The sequence below is a fragment of the Dermacentor silvarum genome, chromosome 1 (assembly GCF_013339745.2).
Source record: "Dermacentor silvarum isolate Dsil-2018 chromosome 1, BIME_Dsil_1.4, whole genome shotgun sequence".
Lineage (NCBI taxonomy): Eukaryota > Metazoa > Arthropoda > Arachnida > Ixodida > Ixodidae > Dermacentor > Dermacentor silvarum.
Genome location: NC_051154.1, coordinates 91,608,187 through 91,631,850, shown reverse-complemented (window position 1 = coordinate 91,631,850; position 23,664 = coordinate 91,608,187). Strand labels below are relative to the sequence as shown.

Below are 23,664 nucleotides of genomic sequence, written 5' to 3'. Positions count from 1 at the left end.
GTGCCACCACCGTTATTTACATGGTGCTCATGATGTACGTGCTGTCGGCGAAAAAGAAGTCTTCTCAACCTTTGCCAGACACGAGTATGCCACGCTTCATTCAAGTTACGAGCTCAAGACACAGCAATCAAAAGCTAGAAAGGGACTTATCGTCTTTGCTCTTTGTACTGTCGCTTGTGTGCACTTTCTACGTCGGCTATCTGCCATACCTGATAATCGAGAGTTACTTCATGGAGTACGTCGGTTGCCTCGGCATGCGCTTAGCGTACCTCTGGTGGATTTGCGTGGGTGGCTGGGGTCCCTTTTTTAATTTGGTTAAATGCTCAAAATATCGAAGTGCATGTCGCAAGGCGTGGTGCGGTCGAACGTTTTCTGGTCCAGATGGGAGAGCGGAGGACTTTGGAATGTAATTGCTGTTGCAGTATGCACCAACATAGATCAACGCTTATTACCTTTTGCTGCACCGTTACATGAAAAATATAGGCGTATTGCGTATTATCATGCGCGATTAAACTTCTAGGAGAACTTCGACCGTTGACGGTCTACACGCGATGCTGTAGTTTGAAACTTGCGCAGTCCTCTGTGTTGAATCGGTACGTCATTAGAAAATTTCAGCACAAAATTTGCTATAAAAATGTAATATTCAATACGAAACCTTACCTCCAATACGAATCAAAGAAGGAAGTTCTTTGATTTGTATTCGGCAGTTCCACAGATTCGATTGCACAAATGTTTGCAGAATTTTCATTGAAAACATCTGGGGCCGAATTCACGAAGGCTTCCGTTCTTAAGTTCCTTATTGGACGGCCGCGTTGGCTTATAGTAGATATGTTCGCTATCATAATTTACCAGTATTTTTTTCTTACGAACCACTCCGATGCACGAGTGGTTCGTGCATCGGACCACTCGTGCATCGAACCCGTTAATGCGGGTTCTGAGCTTTATACATACAATAAATTGGTGAAATAAGCGCAACGAGAAGCTGGATGTCGAATATAATTTCGAATGGGTAATATGCGCATTTTCGACCTGAAAAAGTGCAATACGAATATATAGTGCATTAAATATTCAATTTAGTGTTAGCGATTACGTCCTTGCCGAAAATTACTTGAAATTTTAGCTTGAGAGCATACAGTCTTTTCTTTTAGCTATCCGTATTCATGTTTCATTGCTTGAAATGTTTGTGCCTACTATTGCCGCACTTTACCGTGTTGTTGCATTGAAAGCGAGCGTTGGCGAAACTATCAGCCATGGCGGCGTTCATCGCTGCTTTCCTTGTATCCACGTCAAATACCGCAATTGGGCTGTAAGTACTATACATTTCTTTGTCCCATCGGATAACTTATCCAGCGCTGTAATTGCTCGTTATGGGCTGAGCTTCATCGCGAACAAGCACGATGAGTGGTACTGCCCGTGTAAACCGCGACTTCTAAATGCGCTGCAGCGTTCAGTGAATATATACCGACCTCTTGGTTCGCTCATGCGCAACTCAATTGACTGTCTCCTTTCTATGTCTCTTTTTTCCTTTCTTTTCTTACCCAGTTTCTTTTAATTTGTAACTCCGTAAATTGATCCGCTTGCCCTCTTTCTATTCCTAGAGCAATGCGATTGGCAAAAACAGTCATCGGAAAATTTTTCATTTGATCAATGACAAGTCTATCGCGAGAAGGCTTAAGTACACCATTCTAAACGTAAAAGTTCTAAGGATCAGGGGAATGGTATAGGGGGCGCACGAGAGTTAACTGGTCCGGCCTCCTTGCATCAATAGTGCTACAACCCTATATAGTTTGGTTGACAGATGGAAGTTATTTTTTTCCGGTCTCCTACCATTTTCCACATAGCCGCGCATTTTTCCTTGACCGCATGTTTGTTGCGGGCGAAAGCACACATTCTGTGCATATACCTATTGTTATTGTCGTTGTTGTTCTTGTACAGATCGTGTTGAAGGTTTTGCTCTGCAAAATACATTTGCGAATGGGAAAATAGTGGTAATAAAATAGTAGAAGAGCGAGGCATTATGGTATGTATGCATAGCGAAGCTTCCACTGCCTGAGTCGAACAGCAGATGCTACGATCTCAACTGGAGGCGTTTCCAGTTACTGACCACGGTGTGCATGAGTACAACAATATGAATGGAGCATTCCTACTGTTCCCTTAATTCGATGTATGACACCGGCACAATGCTTATGCTTGACACTGTATGAAAAAAAAAATTATGGGGTTTTACGTGCCAAAACCAGTTCTGATTATGAGGCACGCCGTAGTGGGGGACTCCGGAAATTTGGACCACCTGGGGTTCTTTAACGTGCACCTAAATATAAGTACACGGGTGTTTTCGCATTTCGCCCCCCATCGAATTAAATGCTGCCGCCGTGGCCGGGATTCCATCACGCGACCTCGCGCTCAGCAGCCCAACACCATAGCCACTGAGCAACCACGGCGGATTTGACACTCTACGAAAGCCCTGGGGATGCTGTGTATCAATTGTGCATATTGTCACCGTATAAATAGTACAATTAAATATTTACTTTCTTATTCAAGAGAAGAGTGCTGTGTATCATAGTGCCAAAAGTTGTATATTTAAAAGCGACACTAATGATTGTTTGCTTTTTCTATGCGGTGGTACTATGATTTTCGCTAAATAAAATACCAGTGAATGACATTGATCGTGCTGTTGCAATAAGTGCTGACATAACTTAGCAGCGTGGTTGATTAGGCAAGCTAACGTAACGCTGAATTCGTCCATCGCGCGCCCAGGGGTAATTCTCCTGTCGTCGTCTTGGTCTTGTGGTTGCTCATTTCTGCGTAATAGTTAGAGAAGCTGATTAACTTAAAGACTGCCTTTACCGCAGGTTGTAGGCCGATATTACTTTTCCCTTTTTGTGCGTGTGTGGTGAACTTTTTAGCCAGTTACTTTCCTTCTACTACACTTTTCGTCGTTGCTGCTCCCTTTCCCGGATTGCTTCATAGTTCTCCGGAGTATTTGGAAAAATATCTCTCGTATCCGTCGCTTTGTTGACTACCTGATAATATAAGCATTCTCGTTTCAAGCTAACAATAAAACACATGCGATAAAAGTGGGTGAGAAGGAACGACATGGTACGCCTGTTGTAAGGACAGCGCTCAACATCGCAGTGATCCCAGCGTCCTTCGTTATTTCAACGCTGCCGGCAGCGCTGACTCTGCCGAAAACGTCGATGACAAGCGTATATAAGCTCAATGACGAGTGGTCGAGACGCAATGGGCGCCGCTTACAGAAACAAGTCACGGTAAAGCCACGCTGGTACACACAGTGCGCGCATTTCAAGCTGACCGAATGCTCGACGAAGAGGGTATCTCGAACTCCGAGGATGTGGCACTTACGTGTTTGAAAGGAATACCGCCGTATGGATGCGCTGGGCGCCGGTCCGCTGCTGCCCCGGGGCCAAGGCCCTAATGCGCTCAAGGAGTGCTCTTCGGGCGCTCGGCGAGGCAAATAACACCCGCGCTAGGCGGGCGGTTAGCCGCCAGAGAAAGTCAAATAGCGAGGAGGTGGAGGAGAGGACGCGGGTTTCGCGCGTCGTCTCTTCACTACAGGGCCGGAGCCAGCCACCTCGTCGCCAGACGAGGGTCGCGTGCGGCGCGGCGACGGGCACTTTCAAAGAAGGCCGCGTTTGCAGGACAGCCTGGAAGGTAAACATTGAGCACTGACTCGGGAGCTGCCGACCGGAGTGGAGACAATTGAGCGCGCTCTTGCAGTGGCTCGGGCAAATGCGGATCGTACACGTATTGACACGGTTGCACTCCACCATCTGCACACTTTCGTGTATTAGTTTTACTATTATAAACATTCAAATAAGGATGCGAACGCAGCAAAACTACGCAGTTGGCACGTGGTGTTCATTCTCGAATCGCCCACAAATGCTATAGTGTCTTTTGCATGTTTTGCTCAAGGTATGATCGAACCGACAGACAGAGAGAGAGAGAGAGAAATAACATTTATTAGCACCGAAGGAACTAAAGCCCAAGTCCGGGCCTCCTGGTAGGCTCACGCCTCCTGGCCGCTTGTGGTGCAGCACGTTCTTGACGTGCTGCACCAGAAGCGGCCACCGTAGTTTTTTAAACCCTCGTGGGGGAGTGGACCATTCCTCCCAGCTGCCCGGACGCTGTTTGTGTGGTAATTTGGGAAGTATGATCTTTTCGAAGATGGCGTTTGCAAGGCGCTCCCACAAGGTGTGTTTATTTGATGGATAGGCCCCGCACTGTTTGCAAGTAGCCGAGCAAAGTCGGCATGGGGCGAGGGAGGAGTGTGCTTGCACCGCCCCTAATAAGGTATAACACGTATGACAGCGCACGCACGCACACAACACGCACACGCACAAGCATTAAAAATGCCTTAATGGCTGGTAGTTACGTTCGAACCTCCTAGAACCTCTATTAACCGTATTTTTTGGAATAATCATGCGAGCAATGTATCGTGGTCAATTTTTGTTTTAATTTGAATCAGGTTTCGCTTACTATTCCTGTATGTGACCGGTGCAAGTGTCTGACAATTGACACTGGGAAGGATGCGAGAAATACACCAAGAAATAGGTGTTTAACGCATGTATATTTTACGATGAAATTCCTATCTAATGAGCTTTTTTATAGTGCCAGATAAATAGCGGGAAGAAGGAGTTTGACTCAGAGAAAATATTAGCGTAACAAGAGCTTTTGTCTGAACTACGCCTTCGTGAGAAGCTACTCAAAGCACGAAATAGCTGCCTTGGGCGGAGGAAAAATATTTATTTAAGTAATGCAGAGGTTGGCTCGACAAAATAATGGATGGTTAACCACACTAACCACACAGAAACTTATTTCACTTAAAACCATAGTTCGCTTTGTCAGGGCTATGCGGCCGTATATAGTTGGCGTTACGGCAGAGAGAGAGAGAGAGAGAGAGAGAGAGAGAGAGAGCGCTCTACTGAAAAAGCAGAGTGTTTAGCCAACTTATTTTCGCCTACATGCTACTCGGTAGTTAATGGGAAGAATGAGGAGATCTGCTCTAGAACAAGGTGGGCAGAAGAAAAAAGGGGGTTGGAAAAGTGCCGGTCTTGTGATGTTATTGGCAGTAGAATTAGCGTCCTATAGGCGATGAAGGTAGGCAATCTCGTTGGCGTTACTGTAAATGTACAACCTCCCGCATTTTTAGCTATATCGCGCGAGCGTCCATCACGCGTCATTTTAACGCCTTTAAGCGGCGATAATCAGCGAGACCGCCAGAAGTACTATCAAGTGCACTAAGCACTCTCCTTTGCAAGAGTCGTCTAATGCGATATTTCCTTCAGGACGATGTACGACCACATAATAGTGTTCTCACGCGATATAGCTAAACATGCGGGAGCTGCTGTACACACACACACACACACACACACACACACACACACACACACACACACACACACACACACACATATATATATATATATATATATATATATATATATATATATATATATATATATATATACACCGCTTCTTCCCCTTGCTCTCACTGCGCGACGGAATGCCACCATCATGGATCATTGAGACTTAATGACCAGGGTATACGCTATTGCGGTTGACTATTAATGGGACACTAAATCATGTTTAAACTTACAAATTATTTCTTCAGAACTTTTTTTCATTAGTTTTGCGGTAATAGGTTGATTAGCAGTAATGAAAATTAAACTTTCAACTTAATGAACTTCGCTTGAAACCCCAGCGTCGGTACGTCAGTGTGACGTCACTGATTTCAATATGTATATTTCTGTATTTAGGCCGTTTCGATCGACTCAGTAAAGGCTCTTGAAACTTGCTAGAGTTAGTCCTCGGTTCTTTTGGAATACGATGTATCCCATCTTTACCGATCAAATATTAGCTAGGCCCAATCACACGCCGTCAAAATCCGTGACGTCACGGCGAGATGAGGTGAAAACTTTAGGGGCGGTGTTGCCACCCGTCTTTCGTTCTTGCGGCTTTTCTGGCTTCAAGCTTGCTCGCACGGTAAGAGTGGCTTTTCTTGGTATTGTAGAACAGTAATTCACTCATGCAGCTCAAATATGTCTTTTTTTAATTTCCTTAGCTCTTCCCCTGCTTGCATGTTTATGGCCGTCTATATGTGACCTTGGCACGTTGCGATATGTATAATAACAAGACACATTTACCGTGGTTAGTTTCGAACTCTGTACCCCCGGCACAGAAGCTCGATGCTCTAACCACTAGGCCACGGACGCATGCCTTAAAGGCAGAAGAAAGCACTTCTGCGAATTTCCCTCGTTCAAGGCTCTTTAAGACGCATGGCGCTAGGCCATGCATCTTACGGATTTTTATTACGGCGAGTTTGATGGCGCATATCTACAAACTGGTGTCATTGTGGAAATTCATTCCAAGTGGATACGGGCCTTGCAAGGTCATCGGTTACAATTCGTAAATTGCAATATATGTGCCGCAAAGTAATTAACTAAGAAGTTAAATAGTTAATGTTTAATTAGTTGGATATGTATTTCGATTTCTCGTGCAAGTAATGTCCGCCTCTCCGAATAATCCAGCTCAAGAACTAAATATATGCTATCTGCTATAGGTGATATTTAAAAATTCCGGAAAACTTAGAAATAATCACAACGTATACACTCATAAGGTCATTGCACTGTCCGATGCGTTGTTCCCCTTGGTTGTTTGTTCCTTTCTGTACACTACCGAAGGTTACACGCAACTGAATGATCCTGCCACTCATAATAGGGGCCATCATGTGATTTTTTTTAATTAAACAAAGCTGTGTGGCGATGCGGTCGTCTTTTTTTTTTTTTTTGTCAGTTTATAGTACACTTTCGGAACAGAAGCGACCTAATTATTTCTTTGCAATGGAATTGCCGCTTGTAAACAAGATATAGGCCCCAGTAACTTTATTGTGTAGCAAATGCAACTATACTGCTTATTACGGTTCTCAAACTTACTACCTGCGCTAGTCATGTGAACTAGCTTCTTGGGATAGTAGATGCGGCAGAACCTGTGCCGTTACTACCTATGGTTACTGGGACCTTAGTAAATTTTGTGACAAGCCGTTACTGCATTTTAGTTAGTAACTGGTTGAACCTTTTTTTGAGAGTGTATGCTGTGCAATACCACCGAGCCTGTAGGTGTTAGGTGCTCCTCTAGGCAGCGGCGATCGATCTCGGCTTTAGGGTGGGCGTCGATTACGCTGGCTGTGACTCAGGGGCGCAGTTCTTTATCGTGAGCAGAGTTCTCGAGCGGGGAAGTGAGCTCCAGACGGAAGCGGCACAATCTGTCTACGCCGCACGGCTTCACTGTACAGATGTTCCGCGCACCCGAGAACTCGGTCCGCCGTTGGTCCATCGCCGGTTACATCTGCCGCGGAGCCAAGTGTCGAAAGCACCCTTTCGGAGACTCATTCTCGCAAACAGTCTGCAGATGATGCTCTGCCACGTGTGTCACGGCTCGGGTACAGGCACTTCGTATTTATTTTTATTTTTTTTTGTTTATGGCGACGTCACGCTGTCTGACACAACGGCGAGACCTGCGGCTCTTGGCCCTGAAAAACACTTCCAGATGATGTTTGGCGCTGTGACCGAGGTGGCGATGAGGTTTCGCATGTTCTCTGCTTTTCATTTCCCATTCTTTCTTCCTCTCTCGTTATTTATTTTTATTGTTCTTGCGTAGTTGGGCGTAACGTCATCGAGAGCACGTTTTGTCATCGAAGTGCACAGCAGATGGCCTGACGGCTTCCATTTTCCTCTGGGCTGCGCATTCGCTAGTGTGGTGAAGCAACGACGGATATTGGCCTCGAGGACGTTCCATGGATTTATCTGCTGAAATCTCTCCATGACGTAGAAATCGACATCACGCGATACTGGCTGCTAAGGGTTCGGCATCTCCAGCGGTTCAGCCACGGTTAATTGCGAGTGCTTGCATGTCTTAAGTGTTGTATGTGGGGCGTCTTGGCTGCAAAACAACCTAGCGCCTTCATCCTAGTCTGGTGTATACGGAAGCGAAGGCTTTTAGGCGAGCAAGCAACCTGATGCTTTAATATTGGCCATTCAGTTCGCATGATCTTTCATAAAAGCAGTCATTAGCACCTTTGCCGCCATAGCAGTACTGCTCACAGCATTCATCGCGGGGAGTGCGGCTTGCCAATTTCGCCAGAATTATCGCGGGGCGATGATTTATCATAGCTGCCAATTGGGCGTGTTGGTAAACGTTCATGATGGAAAAAGCGCTACTAAAACGGATACTTAGCAAGTAGTAGCAGTAAACGTTTATTCCATGAAGGGGATTGAAGGTTGAGTGGGTGGGGCCCTTAGTGCAGGGCTTCACTGGCCTTAGCGGCTCGCTGGGCTTGGTCGAGGAGAGCCAGTTGGCTCTCCCGTTCCGTGCTAGCGAGCCAGGTCTGCCACTGCCTGTTTCTGGGTATTTGCCCTAATTTGGGGGAATTGATATTTAGGGGCCGCGAATTGCACTCCCACGTAATGTGGGCAAGAGTGGGCCGCTCTCCACACCATGGACAGATGCCCGCGTATTGTGTGGGGCTTATATGGTGTTGTCGGTATAGATTTGTGTACGTGTTCGTTTGTAGTCGGCGCCAGTCACGAGCCTGTTCCCCGGTAAGGTCCGGGTGCGGATTACTAAATTTTTGGCGGTCACGTCGCTGGTTTTTCAAGATGTCACGTGAGTTTGTTAGAGGTTCGTCGATAGGACTCGTCGGCGCTCGGATGTGAAATACGCGAGCTAGCCGATCTGCCCTTTCGTTTCCCTCCAGTCCCGTGTGTGCTGGGCACCACACAATGGTATGATATTCTTGTAAGCCATGTCCCAAAATGTTTAAGGCCGCCTTGGAGATGTTTCCAATTAAATAGAGGCGGCAGGCTACTTGGGAGTCTGTGAGTACCAAGGCGACTCTCCTCTCCGGTCTTTATCCTTGATGGCTAGGGCGATTGCTACCGCCTCTGCCGTACTGGCTGAGTTTGCTTTGGTAGAGGCTGCTACGGTCGATCGTTGGATTACAGCCGCTAGGCAGTATCTGTTAATTTGTATTTTAGCTACGTCCGTGTAGATCGTTCCGGGATGCGAGCCGAAGCGCTCTTGTATATTCTTAGCCCTTGCCTGCCTTCTAGGTTGATGATATTTAGGATTAATGTTTTTTGGTATTGGAGAAACTATTATTCGATTCCCTATTTATCGGGGCATTGGGGTGGTTTCCTCGTTTAGGTACTGGGGTCGTAGGGGATACCCTAAGCGCTCGAGCAGGGCCCTGCCTGTTGCGGTGATATTGAGCCTTTCCCTTTGAGATATTATCACCGCGGATGCGTGCTCTTCGTACGTGTTGTGCAAACCTAGGGCCTCCAGTCTATCTGTGGCGGTATTTTTAGGTAGCCCCAGGGTGGTTTTGTACGCCGTGCGTATCAGAATGTTGATGGCTCGTATTTCAGTGTTTGTAGGGTGCTGATAAGGTAGGCTGTACGTCACCCTGCTGAATATGAAAGCTTGTATCAATCTGATTGTTTCGTCCTCTTTAAAGCCCTTCCTGTGGAAGTTTACCCTGTGTATCATTCGGGCCACCTGTTGTACTGTAGATTTGAGCAAGAGTAGGATGTGATATACTCTGCTGTTACTTTGTAACCAGAGGCCCAGAATTCGCAGTTTTTGCACTTGCCGTATTGGTTGGATTTGGAGTAATAGCCGGATCTCTGGTTTTGTGCGCGTGTATTTTGCTTTAATACGAATAAATTCCAGATTTCTCCGGCGCGCAGCACATGTCCGCCATGTCTGTGAAGGCTTCTACTTTATTTATTGCCTCCTGTAGGGTGTTTTCCTTATGCCCACTTGAGCCTGTCGAGGCCCATAAGGTAATATCGTCCGCATACAGTGCGTGACCTAGATCTGGTATTGTCTCCAGGGACAGAGCGAGTCTGCGCATTGCGATGTTAAATAGCAGTGGTGACAAGATGGAACCCTGCGGTGTGCCTCTGCCTGGTACCTGTATTTTTTCCGATTGGAGTGAGTCGACACCTATGGTGGCCGTGCGATCTTACAGAAAAGAGCGTATGTAGGCGTATGTTTTCGAGCCATAAGCTAATTCTTTCAGCTCTTCCAGTATGAGCTGGTGCGATATGGTATCGAACGCTTTCTGAAGGTCTAGCGCTACCACTATTTTATCGGAGCTGCCGGCTGAAGGGTTTAGGACTTCGTCTTTTAGCATGATGAAAATGTCTTGGGCGGATAGATGGGGCCGAAATCCAAACATTGAAGTTGGGAAGAGTTGGTTGCTTTTTGTGGTGAGCGGTTAAGCGCGTTAGCACGACTTTCTCAAATAGTTTCCCTAGGCAGGATGTGAGGGAGATTGGTCGTAGGTTTTGAAAGTTTTTGGCCTTCGCGCGTTTGGATATGAGGATTATTTTAGCCTCTTTCCACTCTCTCGGCACCAAGCCGGTGTCCCAAACCTCTGTGTTAAAGAAGTCTGTGATTTGATGAAGGGTTTCGTGGCTAAGATTTCCTATCATAACATTAGTGATCTGATCACTGCCCGGGGCTGTGTATTTCTTTAGGGACTGCGCTGCTGCATGTACCTCCGCTACTGTTATTGGGGCATCGAGATCATCGTTAGCTGCGCCGTCGTAGGCAGGGTAGTGCTGCTTTTGGGGAGGGTTTCCTATATAGGTTTCTCTAAGTTTCTGCAAAAGTTCCTCATCCGTACCTTCGAATTCGCTAGCTATTTGCCTTAGCGTTCTGGAGGTGGCTGTTTTAGTTTTAGTTTTCCATCATACTGCGGAGTATGGCCCACGTTTTTTTTTTTTTTTTTTTTTTTTTTTTGTGCAGGGTGCCCTGCATGGACGCACACAAATGTGTCCAATTGTCATCATCCAAATGTTGGGCGTATTCATTCGCCTCTTGGGACAGCTTCGCTATTCTAAGTTTTAGTTTTCGATTATGCCTCTGTCGTTTCCATCGTTTTATGACGCTACGCTTGGCTTCCCAGAGATGCAGTAGATGTGAGTCAACTGCGAGGACGCCATCTATAGGCCGTCTGTATTTGTTCTGCCCAGGTCGCCGCATTGTTTAGCTGAGTGTTTGGTTGATTCCGCCGATACGCTTTCCAGTCAGTGATCGTTGCTTGGCCTCGTGGTCGTCTAATCTTGGGCGAGTTTACCGAAATGCTTATGATGCTGTGGTCGCTACCTAGGTTTTCCTCGAGGTTAGTCCAGCTGATTCGGTCTAAAGTATTTGCAAACGTGAGGTCTGGAAAAGTATCTCTGGTGACGCTATTTCCTGCTCGGGTAGGGGAGTCCAGGAATGTGACTAGCCTCATATTGTGGTCCTCCATCGCCTCCACGAGGTTGCGACCTTTAGGAGAGTCCCTCGGATACCCCCAGTCTGTGTGTGGCGAGTTGAAGTCCCCAAGTATTAATACTTTATCCTGATTTCGTGCTAGGGATTTTAAATGCCAAAACAGATCCTTGAAATTCGCGGTTCGTTCCCTTGGAGGGGGGGGGGGGGGGGGGCTATAGATGTTGATTATGACGGTTTTGGATTTGGTGCGTTTACATGGCCAGATTGTTAGAATTTGGTGCTGAATATTTGCTTGGGACATGTAGCTTACACTCACTGCGATGTCTTTTCGAACCAGCGTTGCGATTTTTGGGTGGTCGGGGTGGGTGTGGTAAACATAGCCCAGTAGGGTGTGTATTTTATTTCCTAGTTCCTGAATACATATTATGTCTGGCTGGATTGGCGCCGTTTGCATGAAGAGGGATAATTGTGGAGAGTGCGAGAATTCCATTGCCAAATTTCCAGGGTTTCGTTTGAATTTGGACGTCGATTAGCCATGATTAGTACCTTCGCTGTCCGTCGTCTCTATAGCCTTCAGGCGCCGTGTTGGGGCTCCCGGGCTAACATTTGCTCGCTTGCGCATTGCGCCGCGTACGCTCTTGACGGATTCATCTACATAGGTTTTTAATTTTTGTAGCTCGGTGTACATTTGTTGTTGGAAATTGTGCATTTGCTGCGCTAAAATTGCGATCTGATTTGACAGCGTGTCCTGATTGGTGGGTTCTGGCTTCGCAGATTCCTTAGCTATTACCGGTTTCGTATTTTTGGGTATGGATTGAGTTTGGGTGGAGCGGAGTGCGGCCAGCTCTTGTTTGATTTCTGCTAAGCTAGCTTTAAGGAGTTTGTTTTCGGCAAGAATGCGTTGGTATTCGGGAGTTTCAGTTATGGCTTTGGCAGTGGATGACGCAACTTGCGCCCAGCTTACCTGTGGGTTGGTTTGTTGCTGGCCTTTCTGTAGGGCTGCCCTGGACTTTGTAGAGGGTGTTTGGGAAAGATTTGTGGGTTTTGAAAAAGGGAAAGTTTCATGGCGGCTCGTGCTGCGATGTCTGGATCCCGATCGAGATCTCGAGCTGGATCTTTATTGGTGTCTCGCTCGTGGAGTGCGGCTGCCAGATCCGTGTCCGAGTCTCGGGAATTCTTGGTCTCTGTAGGCTGCCTCTTCCACTTCCGAGCTGAACCATCGGGATGGATGTTTATTTTGCAGCTTGCTATTGGTATGTGGTACAGTTTTCGAGGATGGTTTGTTGCGCCGAGATGCGTTGGTGTGCTGCAGGCGACGGTTTGGCTTCAGTCTTTTTTTGCAGCTACGGTCTCCTGTGAGGTGTGGCTCCCCGCACATGGCACAGCGTGGGGTGCATTGGTGCCCTTCCGTGGGGTCCGATGTGCCACACGTGCGGCACACTTGGAGTTCTGGTTGTGGGCACACGTCTGTGTGGTGTCCCACTTGTTGGCACAGTTTGCATACTTGCACCGTATTTTTGTAAACGTAGCACGCTAGCTCTCCTCCTTGGTAGTAGACGTAGCGTGGTACAAACGCACCGTAACATGTGATCACTGCAGTCTTTGAGTCTCCGAGCATGCGGGCTTGAATTAATTCCACACCTTGGGATCGGATACGTAAGTTGACCTTGAGGGTGTCAGATGCGGTATGGGGCGGTATGCCATGCACTACGCCGCGCACAGCCTCGTCTCCGGTGGCCACGTACGCGTTCACTGCATGCGGCCTGCCGTTGATGACGATGGAGGTAAGTTTGAGTACTCGTTCCGCCACTTCTTGCAAAGAGGTCGATCCGATAAAAATATTGGAGCCCGGTTTAATGCGGAGCATGAAGTGCTCACCTTGTACGTGGCCGTTGCATGCTTCGATGACCGCTTCGGCGAGCAACGGGCTGGTGAGGGATCGGATTGGAAGTCCTTGGTGGGGTCTTATGACGACCTTGATATCGTCGCGTGGCAGTGGTGGAAGCTTGCGGTATTTTGGCCGTCGTCGGTTATTCCCGGAGGCGTTCTGGGCTTGAGCAATTTCGGAGCTGGGTCCGTTTCTCGATGCTTGTTGCTGGCGTTCCTTTGCTTGCGCTTTACGCTGTCGCAGGGTGAGTACCGTTTGCCAGTCCTCTTCTCCAGCGTTTAGTGTTCTCGTCGGACCGCCGCCGCTGTAGCTGCTGCTTGGTCCTATGGTCATGGGCTTGGATGCTTGGGGTTCGGTGTCACGGCAATCCATGCCTTCGGTGTCTTCTTCGTGGCCTCCGCGGCTCCGATCTGGGGGATTCTTCGCGTCCTCTGCGCCAGACGCAGGTGTTTGCGCCGCCATCTAGGGCCGCGTTCCTCGGCGTTCCGCCGGGCGCTGCCGCTACCACCTACGCTCCGGTAGGCTTAGCGTGGCGCTCACGAGGTTGGTGGCAGTTGCCAGCCTTGCTCCTCGCTTTCTCTTTCCTGTGTATACGTTTACAAATCAAATAATAATAATCATATTGTTGCGTTTTCAGTGACTTAATCAGCCAAGCATCTCGCTGCCGCTTCGTTTTGGGGTACGCGTGAAAACTCACGCCGGGCTCGGCCGAATACGTCCGGCACTGCGACACCGAGCAGTTAACCATGCTGTAAGAGTAAATTGCTGCCTTTGGAATGAAACACGTTATCTAAAACTCTACAATCAAGGTTTCAATCGCCCAACCAGAGAGCTGCGTTGACTGTGGCAAAGGCAGCAAAGGTGGAGAAGGCGCGAGCGCGAGTCACGTGATGTCACCTCCTACGTCACAGCGATGGCAGCGCCGGTCTTTCCAGTGGTGGCCCTCGAGGTCAATATTGTACGTGTGGCTGGCAAATTGCGTCAATGCGCGAAAGCTTAAGGAGCATTTAGCAATCATTTTGGACTCCATAAGCCTTAGCAGAAAAGTGGAAACGGGAGAATTACTAAAAGTGTAGTTTCGGAAAAACTTGTTCTTGACCTAGCTGGTGCTTACTAAAAGGCTTGTCTACCGCTGAAGAGATGGAACAGAGACAGGAAGAAAAATGACGACGCGGGCAGTGTCATAATTTTTCTTCTTGTCTGTGTCTTGTCCTTTTAGCGGAAGACATTTCCTTAACTATTTTCGCATTACTTGTTGCAGTGAACATCTCGGCAAGACAGTTGCAAGCTTGCGTGTTACCACTCGTGGCAAAAATCCTCCAAGAGAGCAGAGTACACGCGTGTCAGAGCAAAATACTTGCTTTGAGAATACTGTTACAAGGCTAAGGATACTGTTGAGAAACTGGATAAAGAAGTTTGAGCTTTTTCTGCAGGAACGCTGACTACAACCACACTACGATGCTTCGAAAGAGCTAACAGTGGTCGGCTCTGTTGAAAGGATCATGTGTGTGGCTCATGTCTAAGGTGTTACTTAAACCTGAGCGAATGCTTCTGGCAGCTGTTCACGGCGAGAAGGAAGACACACCCGTCATTATTCTCCTAAATTAAAACAAATGCGATATTCTCACACGATCAAAATGTATATTGGCGATAGCACTGCAGGATACCAATAGCTTGACCAGATATTCCGGACGTTGGTCGAGCTGCAAGCATCGTTTATTGCGGTGCTTTATTTACAAAGAATGCTTCGTTGTGTTCATATGTACTTTGTTTTTCTTGAAGCATAGGACATGGGACTAACATAGTGGCAGTGCTCGCCATGTTCGAAGACAATAGCAAACGCCAGAAAAGCAACCTGTGACACTGAATATTCTTCATCATCTTTATAATGAGTAGAAATGGCAGGGCAAATAGGAAGCAACAGGGATCGAAAACCCAGCTTTCGTACAGCTGCTACAATTTCATGCCGACATTCAAACATGATATGGGAATAGCACATTCTTCTCTTTAATGAGTAATCAATGAGGAGCAATAGAGGTCTGAATAATTTAAATGAATCATGACGCTCAACTTAAAGAGGTCGGGAGGCCACTGAATAGTACAAACAGCTGCTGCATTACATTTCTTGGTGTCGACATCTATTTAAAACTGAAACATTAAGTCCAAACAACATCACTGCGCACCTATGCTTAATGTTGCTAAAGCGAAGCTCTGTCTTACTGCTGTCGACACATGCTGTTCACGAGCATTACTCGCGGACAGCCGAAAAGTGAGGTCATAGACAAAATTAGAAGACCACCAATTTATACGAATCGAAATGATAAAAAAATGCAATAGCGCACTTGATATTATGGACATATTCCGGAAATTCAAACAACGTGTTCTAGCGGGACAAATTTCGTTCTAAGTTGCTGGCTTATTAAGCCAAGAAGTTGCAATGTTGAATAATTGTTCGCAGCCCGGATTATGCCAGACGGACAGTGTTCAATTCACGTTTACGGGAATGTAAGTGTACAAGTTACATTTAAATGAAGGCACGCGATGCAGGCGTATCAGCTATAGCACACAGGAATAGGCAGATAAACACCTTCACCGCATATGAGGCGTAGCTGCCAGGCGCAGCTGCAGGCTGCCATTTACTGCAACCGAAAGAAAACAAAACGAAAGCAGTACGTGACACATAATATGCGATTAATTTCGCAGCTGTCTGCCCATCACCAACAAAGGCGAACTGCCCATGTCTCGTCCATCGCTGCTGCGTTGTGCAGTTATTACCTGTGAGAAGTTTTCCCGAACCGTCGATATTCTTATAGGTCAACGATTTCATAGTTTCGCACGCCGCACTTCTTTTCTTAAAAAAAAAAAAAAAGAACTCGAAGTAAGGTAGCTAACCAAGCTTCCTGCAAAAACTATTACGGCGCATAGTCGACACAATGGACAGCGCTCAGGATTTAAAAAATGGCGCCCTGGTGGAGTTCCTGTGTGCGCACTTCCTTCTCTTCATCGTCACAACTCCTTTCCTTCCCCGTCCCCTTCCCCAGTACAGAGCCACAAGACAGGGCAAGCTAGCTCAGGCCGACCTCGCTGCCTTTCAGAACATAAATTCTCTCTCTTTTTTTATCTCTCTGTTAACTGAACGGCCAACTACGTGTCGATGTGATAGGCCTAACGTTTTTTTTTTGTTTTTTTTTAGCAACTTGCTGCCTTAACTGCGCATGCGCAGGTTCGCTCTAAATTCTCAACAGCGCCATCGTGCAGTTTCTGCACACTTCGAACTTTTCTGCAAAAGTTAAGAACAGGAGGCGCAAATAGCGTGAGCAGATGGCGGGGTTTGTCTGCAGACCGACACCTGCGATGTGTCGGGGCGCCACAGCAAGCGTTCATCGGGATTTCAGTTCGGCCTTGATGATGTGGAAGGCGAGGGCCTTCACACCACTGAAAAGCTCGTCTCCCGTCGGCGTGATGAACTCGCGCGGCAGGATGAAGCCGAACAGGCCACGGTCGCGCAACTCGACGACGAACGTGTGCTTCACCTTGGCCTTGTCATACACCCAGTCCAGTGCTGCACCCGACGTGATGTCTACAGGCAGTGGGAAAGGAAAAGAAAATTGCCCCGTTTTTTTATTTTAGTTAATTTTTGCATATTCTAAATAAATATAACTGTAGCTATTATTTAGGAGACTCAGTGCTTAAAAGGGCAAACACGTGAATATTTGCGAACACTAAAGAGAGAGAAAGAGAGAAAAGAAGAAAAGTAGCAAGGTTAACCAGAGCAGAAAATCCGGTTTGCTACCCTACACGGGAGAACTGGGGAGGAGGAGGTAGAAATATAAGAAGGAAATAGAGAGAGAGAGAGAGAGAGAGAGAGAGAGAGAACATGATCACGTGCAGGACAACGAACACCAATTCAGGCTACAACCACTTGTGCAGGTTTATTGTCCCTAAAGAACTGTAGAAGTGCCATCGTAACCCTCAGCTGCGATGGCTTATGAGGTCGGCATTCTAGGACGGTTTGCTCTGATAAAGTGTCTCTGAAACTTAAATTGACCTAGTAGATATAAAAGCAGCCGCTTTACGAGAATGCCGAATAACGCACAAGACGCCAGATGTTATGGCTTGTTGTCACCCAAATGTGTGCCGATAAAATCTCACTTTATGACCCAGCCAGTATTTATTCAGAGCAAATCATGTAATACTGTTTGTCGTGATACATTATAATAAAGACATTGAAAACATTGCGAGCATAAGTTGGTTTTATACCGAATAAATTAGAACAGCGCAAGCGCGCCCAAGTTTTATACTTCGATACTTTACTGATAAATTGAAGAAATTGACCAACTAGCGACCGCGTCCATCAAACCCAGTGCGGTGCGGTATATGAGTGCAATCACTGTTTTTCATAAATCCATACTCAATACATACACAATGTCTGTCCTGCTGTGCCGTGGCGATAAAAGGCGCTGTTCCGCTTTCTGATAGCAGTCACCAACTTCTCCAAAGCCTCGTACTGAAAAAGAGGAACAAACGCAGAATAAGACAGCCGGGAAAAGCTTAATCTTATGGCGGCGACTGTGGACTGTCGACATCGTTTACTCCGGAAGATGGAGTTGTGCTATGATGCGACGCGTGCATCTCAGTGCACGAACTTCGCTCTCTAAATCTCCTGGCTCCCCGCATTTCGCCTTCACTTATGGAATGGTCGCCGGCTAGATTTTACTGGACGACATTTTTTGGTGGCACGAGCACCGAGTGACACTCTTGTTTATTGCGCAGCAACTTCCGGCTGGGGACCGACTCCCGGTTTTTCACAGAGGTGGAACGTAATTAAAAATAAATCATAAAAACAAAACAGATAGATATCGATGTTTCTACTTATGGTTGAGGATATGATATCAGAGCACATGTTTAGTACAGTAAAGAGCTAATCAAGTGTCAGGAATAATTAGAAACAATTAAGGGAAATCTAATTGCCGTACACCAAAGCACACAGTCGCACACTTTAGATACTCACCGCATCAGTACAGGTTCCTGTAAAACTGCAAGAGTAGAAGTGACGTCATCAGTGACGTCACACCTAAACCAGGGGTACCCGCTCATTACTAATTAAAATAAAAAAAAGTCGCAGTTTCGCCCGAAAGGCGAAGCATCGATTGCGATAGCAAATTAGTAGAGAGCTATACGAAGCAAGGATAGTAGTTGAATGGGCTGTATAAAGTTGTAAACATTCGCTTACTAACTAAATAGACAAGCACCGTGTCACGCGCGCACAGGTAAACATGAACTCATCTCGCTCGATGACCGCGGAAACTCGCTTTGAAAATGCCGGAGTGAGAATGCGCGCCAGCAGCAGCGGGCATACTTCGTGCCGTCTCTCGTCTCGCTTCAACGCGAACTAAACGTCGAAAGCAAAGCGCATACGAAGCTACCGGCACTCGTCGCATGCACTTTGTCCCCATCGCGGATCGCTTTGAAGATGAGGGCCGTGCGGGCACGCACTTCGCCCACATCACAGGTCGCTTTCAAGATACGGTGCCCGCGCGGCCGCTCTGTGAGCAGTAGCCAACGGCGCAGAAAGCACCCCCCTCCCTCTCTCTCTCTCCGTCGCCTCGCCCAAATGCCTCGCGTGCGAAAGAAGAACGCACGCTTCCGGTCTTCCTCCCTCGCGTTCGCTACATTGAGCCGCGATTGCCGACTCACGCTCGTACGCTTTCACTCGCACACACAGCGTTCGGCACGCGGCGACGATTTTATCGCCGTTGGACTTTATACGGAACCTTACGGCGACGTTGACAGTGACGCCGACGGCAGAAATGAGCTTGGAGTGTCGATATAATTGCTATCGCAATAAAACAAGCTATTAGAGTTACACACCACCTGACACAGAGTGAACGCCTGCCTAAAGGCTGTTTCACATGCTGCGACTGGAGCGAAAAAAATTGGTGCGGTCGCATGCGTCGCAATGTGATTTTTTGAGGGCTCAATTCACACGATTGCAATTTCAACAATGCGACTGATGCGACGCCCAGGGTTGCTTGCTGCCAGGTTCTGTCGCACACGCCGCATAATTATTTTAATGTAACGAAAAAAACTGTGGCTCCAATCCATGCTGTGAAGGTGGTCGGACAGCGAAGCTGTAAATGACACCCACAACGATTACCCATTGTGGCGTCACTTGAATTCAGACACGTGGCTCTGAGTGAAACCAGAGACAAGTGAAATGTACTTAACCACACCCTTTATTACTTCACAACGACATTATATTCACGCTGTTCCTCTGGCGTCTTTACTTTCTGTGGTCTACCCATGGTAGCCTGGAATGAACTGAATGAGTTGCTAGACCGTGGTGACGTCGCTACGTGATTCCTATGCTGTTGAGTACATTTCCACTCGGAGTAGCTTACGCAACCGTAATCTTTATCGGGAAACACACGCGGGAGAAGGAACGCTGTAAACTACACCCACTTCAATTCACACACGTGGCTCTACAAAGAGTGAAACCAGAGACACCGGTTTCAAGAGGGTTTTGAATGACGTCAATACATTTCGAAGCAGCTGCAAACCTAATCTTTACCGGAACGCATCGGAGGGTGTTTCCATTGTTCACACGCGCCTTATCATTCATCATGTGGTTTTGATGCTTGTTTTGTGGTTTTCTTTTGAAAACGAGTGCTGAGCTGTATATGCTGTATGCCTGATTTCAAAGGAGATATGCTGTTTGTACTCTTCAGCCTGGCGTTTTTTACTTACGACGACACGAAAATTTCTTTGGCTGGTAAAGGTATACAGCTTCGCTGTAAAAGACGTGCGCGTTATAAGATAATTCACCTCTTTTTATTAGGACCAAATAATACGTGTGTTTTGTAATATAAAACGTTTTGAAGTTTAAATATTTTTTTTTGGAGTGCACGACGGCGGTTCCTTTTTGGAGTGCGCATCGGTGGTTACGTACATAAACAGCTGTTCGCAGCTGGTTGTTCAGCGCTGTGTGTTGTCTCATGTGCCTTCTATATATGTGTCGCTTTGCCTAAATAGGACAAAACTTCCCCCATATATTCAAGGTTTATTGGTTTCTGCGTAGGAAAAAAATTCTCCATCAGAGAAGATACAACTTAACGTGCATGGAGTATTCGAAAACAAATGGACTCTGTTTATTCAAGCCACGGAGTTAAATATGCTGTCGTAGAAAATTCATTACGATAGCCTGCACGCGTGGCATGTCAAATTTAATAAGCAAGTGAGGCAAGATAACTTTTCAAGATGCATCTAGAAGTTTACGCGTGTGGGAAACCGATAGGAAAAGAATGCATCTAAACGGTCGCGCGTTCAGCGCAACGTTGACACTTCGGGTACTTTGCTGCCTTGTCATTTGCCCTTGCTGAGGTTGCAATTATTTAAACTGCTCCGGACGCGCGATTTTTGTATGCTACTGAACAAATTAAAATTTTGACGACCTCAAAAGGCCATGTCATCTCCTGGGGATCAAACACCTCGTAGTATTGGTAACTCGCAGAGGTGTGTCTACAGCATGCGAAGCGAAGGTGAAAATGCATTTCGTTTGCTACGTAGCGCGTCAACGAACGCATAGAAACGGCAGAATGGAATCTGCGGCACAAGTTTTTCATTCTCCCTTCGCCTACGTACCGGATTCAGCAATCCCCCTCCGCGCGCATCGCACTTGTTGAGCGAGACGCCATTTTCCAAAACAGACCGCAAAATAGCTTTCGGCGCAATTTCGACGGAAAATCGCAGCGAGCGCTGCGACGTTGGGACGCTGCGACCAACCGGTTGGTCGCAGCCGAAAATCGCAGAGTCAGCACTGCGACTGCGATTTTCATCGCATGCGACGCAAATCGCACTTCCGGTGCGATGAAAATCGCATCATGTGAACCGGCCTTAACACAGTGGAGCATTGATGTCACTCCCTCCTCTCTCGCTTCTCCTCTCCTGGCGCGCACCTGCTCCGTCGCTCGCTCAGGCGCGCCAGCTGCGCTCCGGCGCTCGATCGTTACATGATCTCACGTCAGCGGCGGAGGGGCGCGTAAGGTGCGCTTCTTGCGCCGTCCGCTAGGGGGCTACGCGTCGCACCCTCCTCGCCCTCCTTCACTCCCTCGCCCGCTCCTCTGTGCGTGGCGGTTTCCCACCAGTTCCGTTCGCTGGATCCTCCGAGTTCGGTCTCCCGCCCTACCCCAGGGTACACCAACGCCGAGGTGCGAGCGCCACTAACAGACACCTATGTCAAGGATTAGGGTCGTTTCTCATTTTCCCTTTTTTTTACTGAAATGCCTTTCGTGAGCCTATGGCTACGTGTACACAGACGTCGTTAAATTGTTTTTTATCTTCCTGTTCCACAGACGCTTTCAAAAAGCATTCAAACCGAAAATGATTGAAATGAGTGGGCCCCGGCGGCTCCCTTCCGCAAGCGCAAAGCAGCCAATTGAGGTCGAAAAAAATTTAATTCCATCCCGATCGGGCTCGATCGTGATCGACAGTGCTTGTGTGACAGCGGTACTCCTGCAGACGTGATGCTGAACCTCAATACTGCGTCCTCGTGGCAAAATGTTCTGTCTGAGATAAGCATGACTGACCGCGTATATGAGATGCCTATGTGCGCATACCTGCAACGTGTATGAGACCGATGCGCAATTATCAATTATGCAGGTGACTGCTATGTATATTTATTAATAGAACTGTACACCTGTTATATATGTTACCCACGGCTACAGTCCACGACTGCAGGTTTTCGTTACCATTGCTTGCCCGGCCATCTGGCAGCTTTGCACGCGCCATAGCTAATCAGCATGCAGCTGGCACGGAATAGCTAGTGTGCGCAGGTCGACAGTTGACTGGTGCTCTATAATGCCCAACGGTCAAAACGCTGAGCTAAACCTTTCTAATTAAACAGTTCGCCGTACCGTTACCGCTCTCGCTAGATGTTTACAATGTGCTTACTGTATTCTAGAACAAAAAAGGCGGATAATTTAGTAAATCGATGCACTATTATTTATGGCTTCACGTCTACACGCACTGACGCTTTCGCGACCACCATAATTGACAAGAATTTAGGGAAATGATACGCAAGAGCTGTACGAGAGTACAATGCAAGGCAATTCGCGCCTGGCAGGGACGGTGATGCCATAAGAAGACGAAAAGCCAGGGTGCATCTACACACGCTGCTGTCATAAAATAATGCCTGATTTCTGGCCGAGGTAGGACGACAAACCTGGGACTTGTAGTCGCTGGTGTATCCCTTGGAGTAGCCGTATGGTATCATGACCATTTGACTGTACGAGTGCAGGTTGATATACGCCTTGAGTCTGTCCTTGAGGTTGTTGATGCCGTCTCTGATGGCCCGACTCTCGGGCTCCGAAAACGGATACGTGCCGGCGAAGTTTTCCGCGCAGGGATTGGCGCTCGAACCTGCCACTGCGTGAAGCGTGAATGTAGATTTGTCATTCTACACTCCCGTCTCGATTTTGCGACTGTTTGAGCAAGCCATAGATTGCGCCAAAAGGCGTACTAGATGTTTCAGACTTACGGCCAAAGCGCACGTCAAAATTTCGATTCGGGTCCACTCCACGGCAGAGGCTTCCCACGTTTCTGACCCTGTTCTTTCGCCACAGCCGATGCTGCGCAGAAAGGTGAGCAATGGAAGAAAGACAGATTCCTATGTCGTCACAGATTCACTATGTTGTCAGAATAATAAAGAAGAGCCTTTTGTAGTATGCTTTCACTTCATGCAGATGAACTATGTGCTGCGACAGCTTAAAAACAAAAGAGGACATTTTATGCGCATGACATAGACACTCGAACACTGGAATTGTACCAGAACTAGAAGGCTCGCAGTACGGATTTTGGGTGATACGTAGGGTTTTCTGGTTCAAGGACAAAAGGCTCAAGGGGCAACGAAAGAGCGCCATGCAGTAGAAAAATTTCGAATGCTTGAATAATAAATGAAGAAGAAACTGAAAAGTAAACATAAACATAAATCATGCGGATCCCACGTACTGTGGGAATCGATGTAAGCGAAGCTTTCTGCGCTGTTTGCGTTAATTGACGATAATTGGGCGTGAAGTTGAGGGCGAATGTTTAATTTCTTCAGCGTTTAGTGCAATACTAGAGTGTTGAGTTAATGGTTACCTCGCGTGCACTACCACTGCTGTTTGTCTGCGTAGCACGCAGAACCCAAAGCGAGACGTGTTTTCTTGAGGCTTTGTTGTGCGCCATTGTTCACAGCCTCCGAGGTTAGCATTGTCATTGCCTCACACGAAACGTCGCATCGTGGCAGCAGCGTTAAACTTTAATTGAACTATGGGGCTTAACGCGTGAAAACCACAATCGGATTATGAGGCACGCCTCATAATCCGATTGTGGATTATGTCGTCCTGAAGCTCTCGGTGCTTTAATGCGCGTTTGCGTCGGCACGCCCTGCGTCAGTTGTCGGCTGAACAAATTTAGTCGATGTTTATTTCTCAGAA

The 23,664-nt window shown here is 47.3% G+C and overlaps 2 protein-coding genes across 2 annotated transcripts in view; both read right to left on the bottom strand.

Moving 5' to 3' along the window:
* Positions 1-3,557, bottom strand: part of LOC119432236 (cysteine-rich secretory protein 3) — a 47,718-nt gene extending 44,161 nt beyond the window's left edge. Inside the window, exon 1 of the mRNA XM_037699487.2 lies at positions 3,364-3,557. The gene's annotated coding sequence lies outside the window, so the exon portion shown is untranslated. The remainder of the gene's footprint in view (positions 1-3,363) is intronic.
* A 12,859-nt stretch (positions 3,558-16,416) lies between these two features.
* Positions 16,417-23,664, bottom strand: part of LOC119450596 (uncharacterized) — a 29,398-nt gene continuing 22,150 nt past the window's right edge. The window contains exons 14-17 of the mRNA XM_049665295.1: positions 22,725-22,815; positions 22,410-22,612; positions 17,612-17,696; positions 16,417-16,769 (exon numbers count right to left, since the gene is read on the bottom strand). Of these exons, the coding sequence (XP_049521252.1) occupies positions 16,570-16,769; positions 17,612-17,696; positions 22,410-22,612; positions 22,725-22,815 (579 nt within the window). The 3' untranslated portion in view covers positions 16,417-16,569. The remainder of the gene's footprint in view (positions 16,770-17,611; positions 17,697-22,409; positions 22,613-22,724; positions 22,816-23,664) is intronic.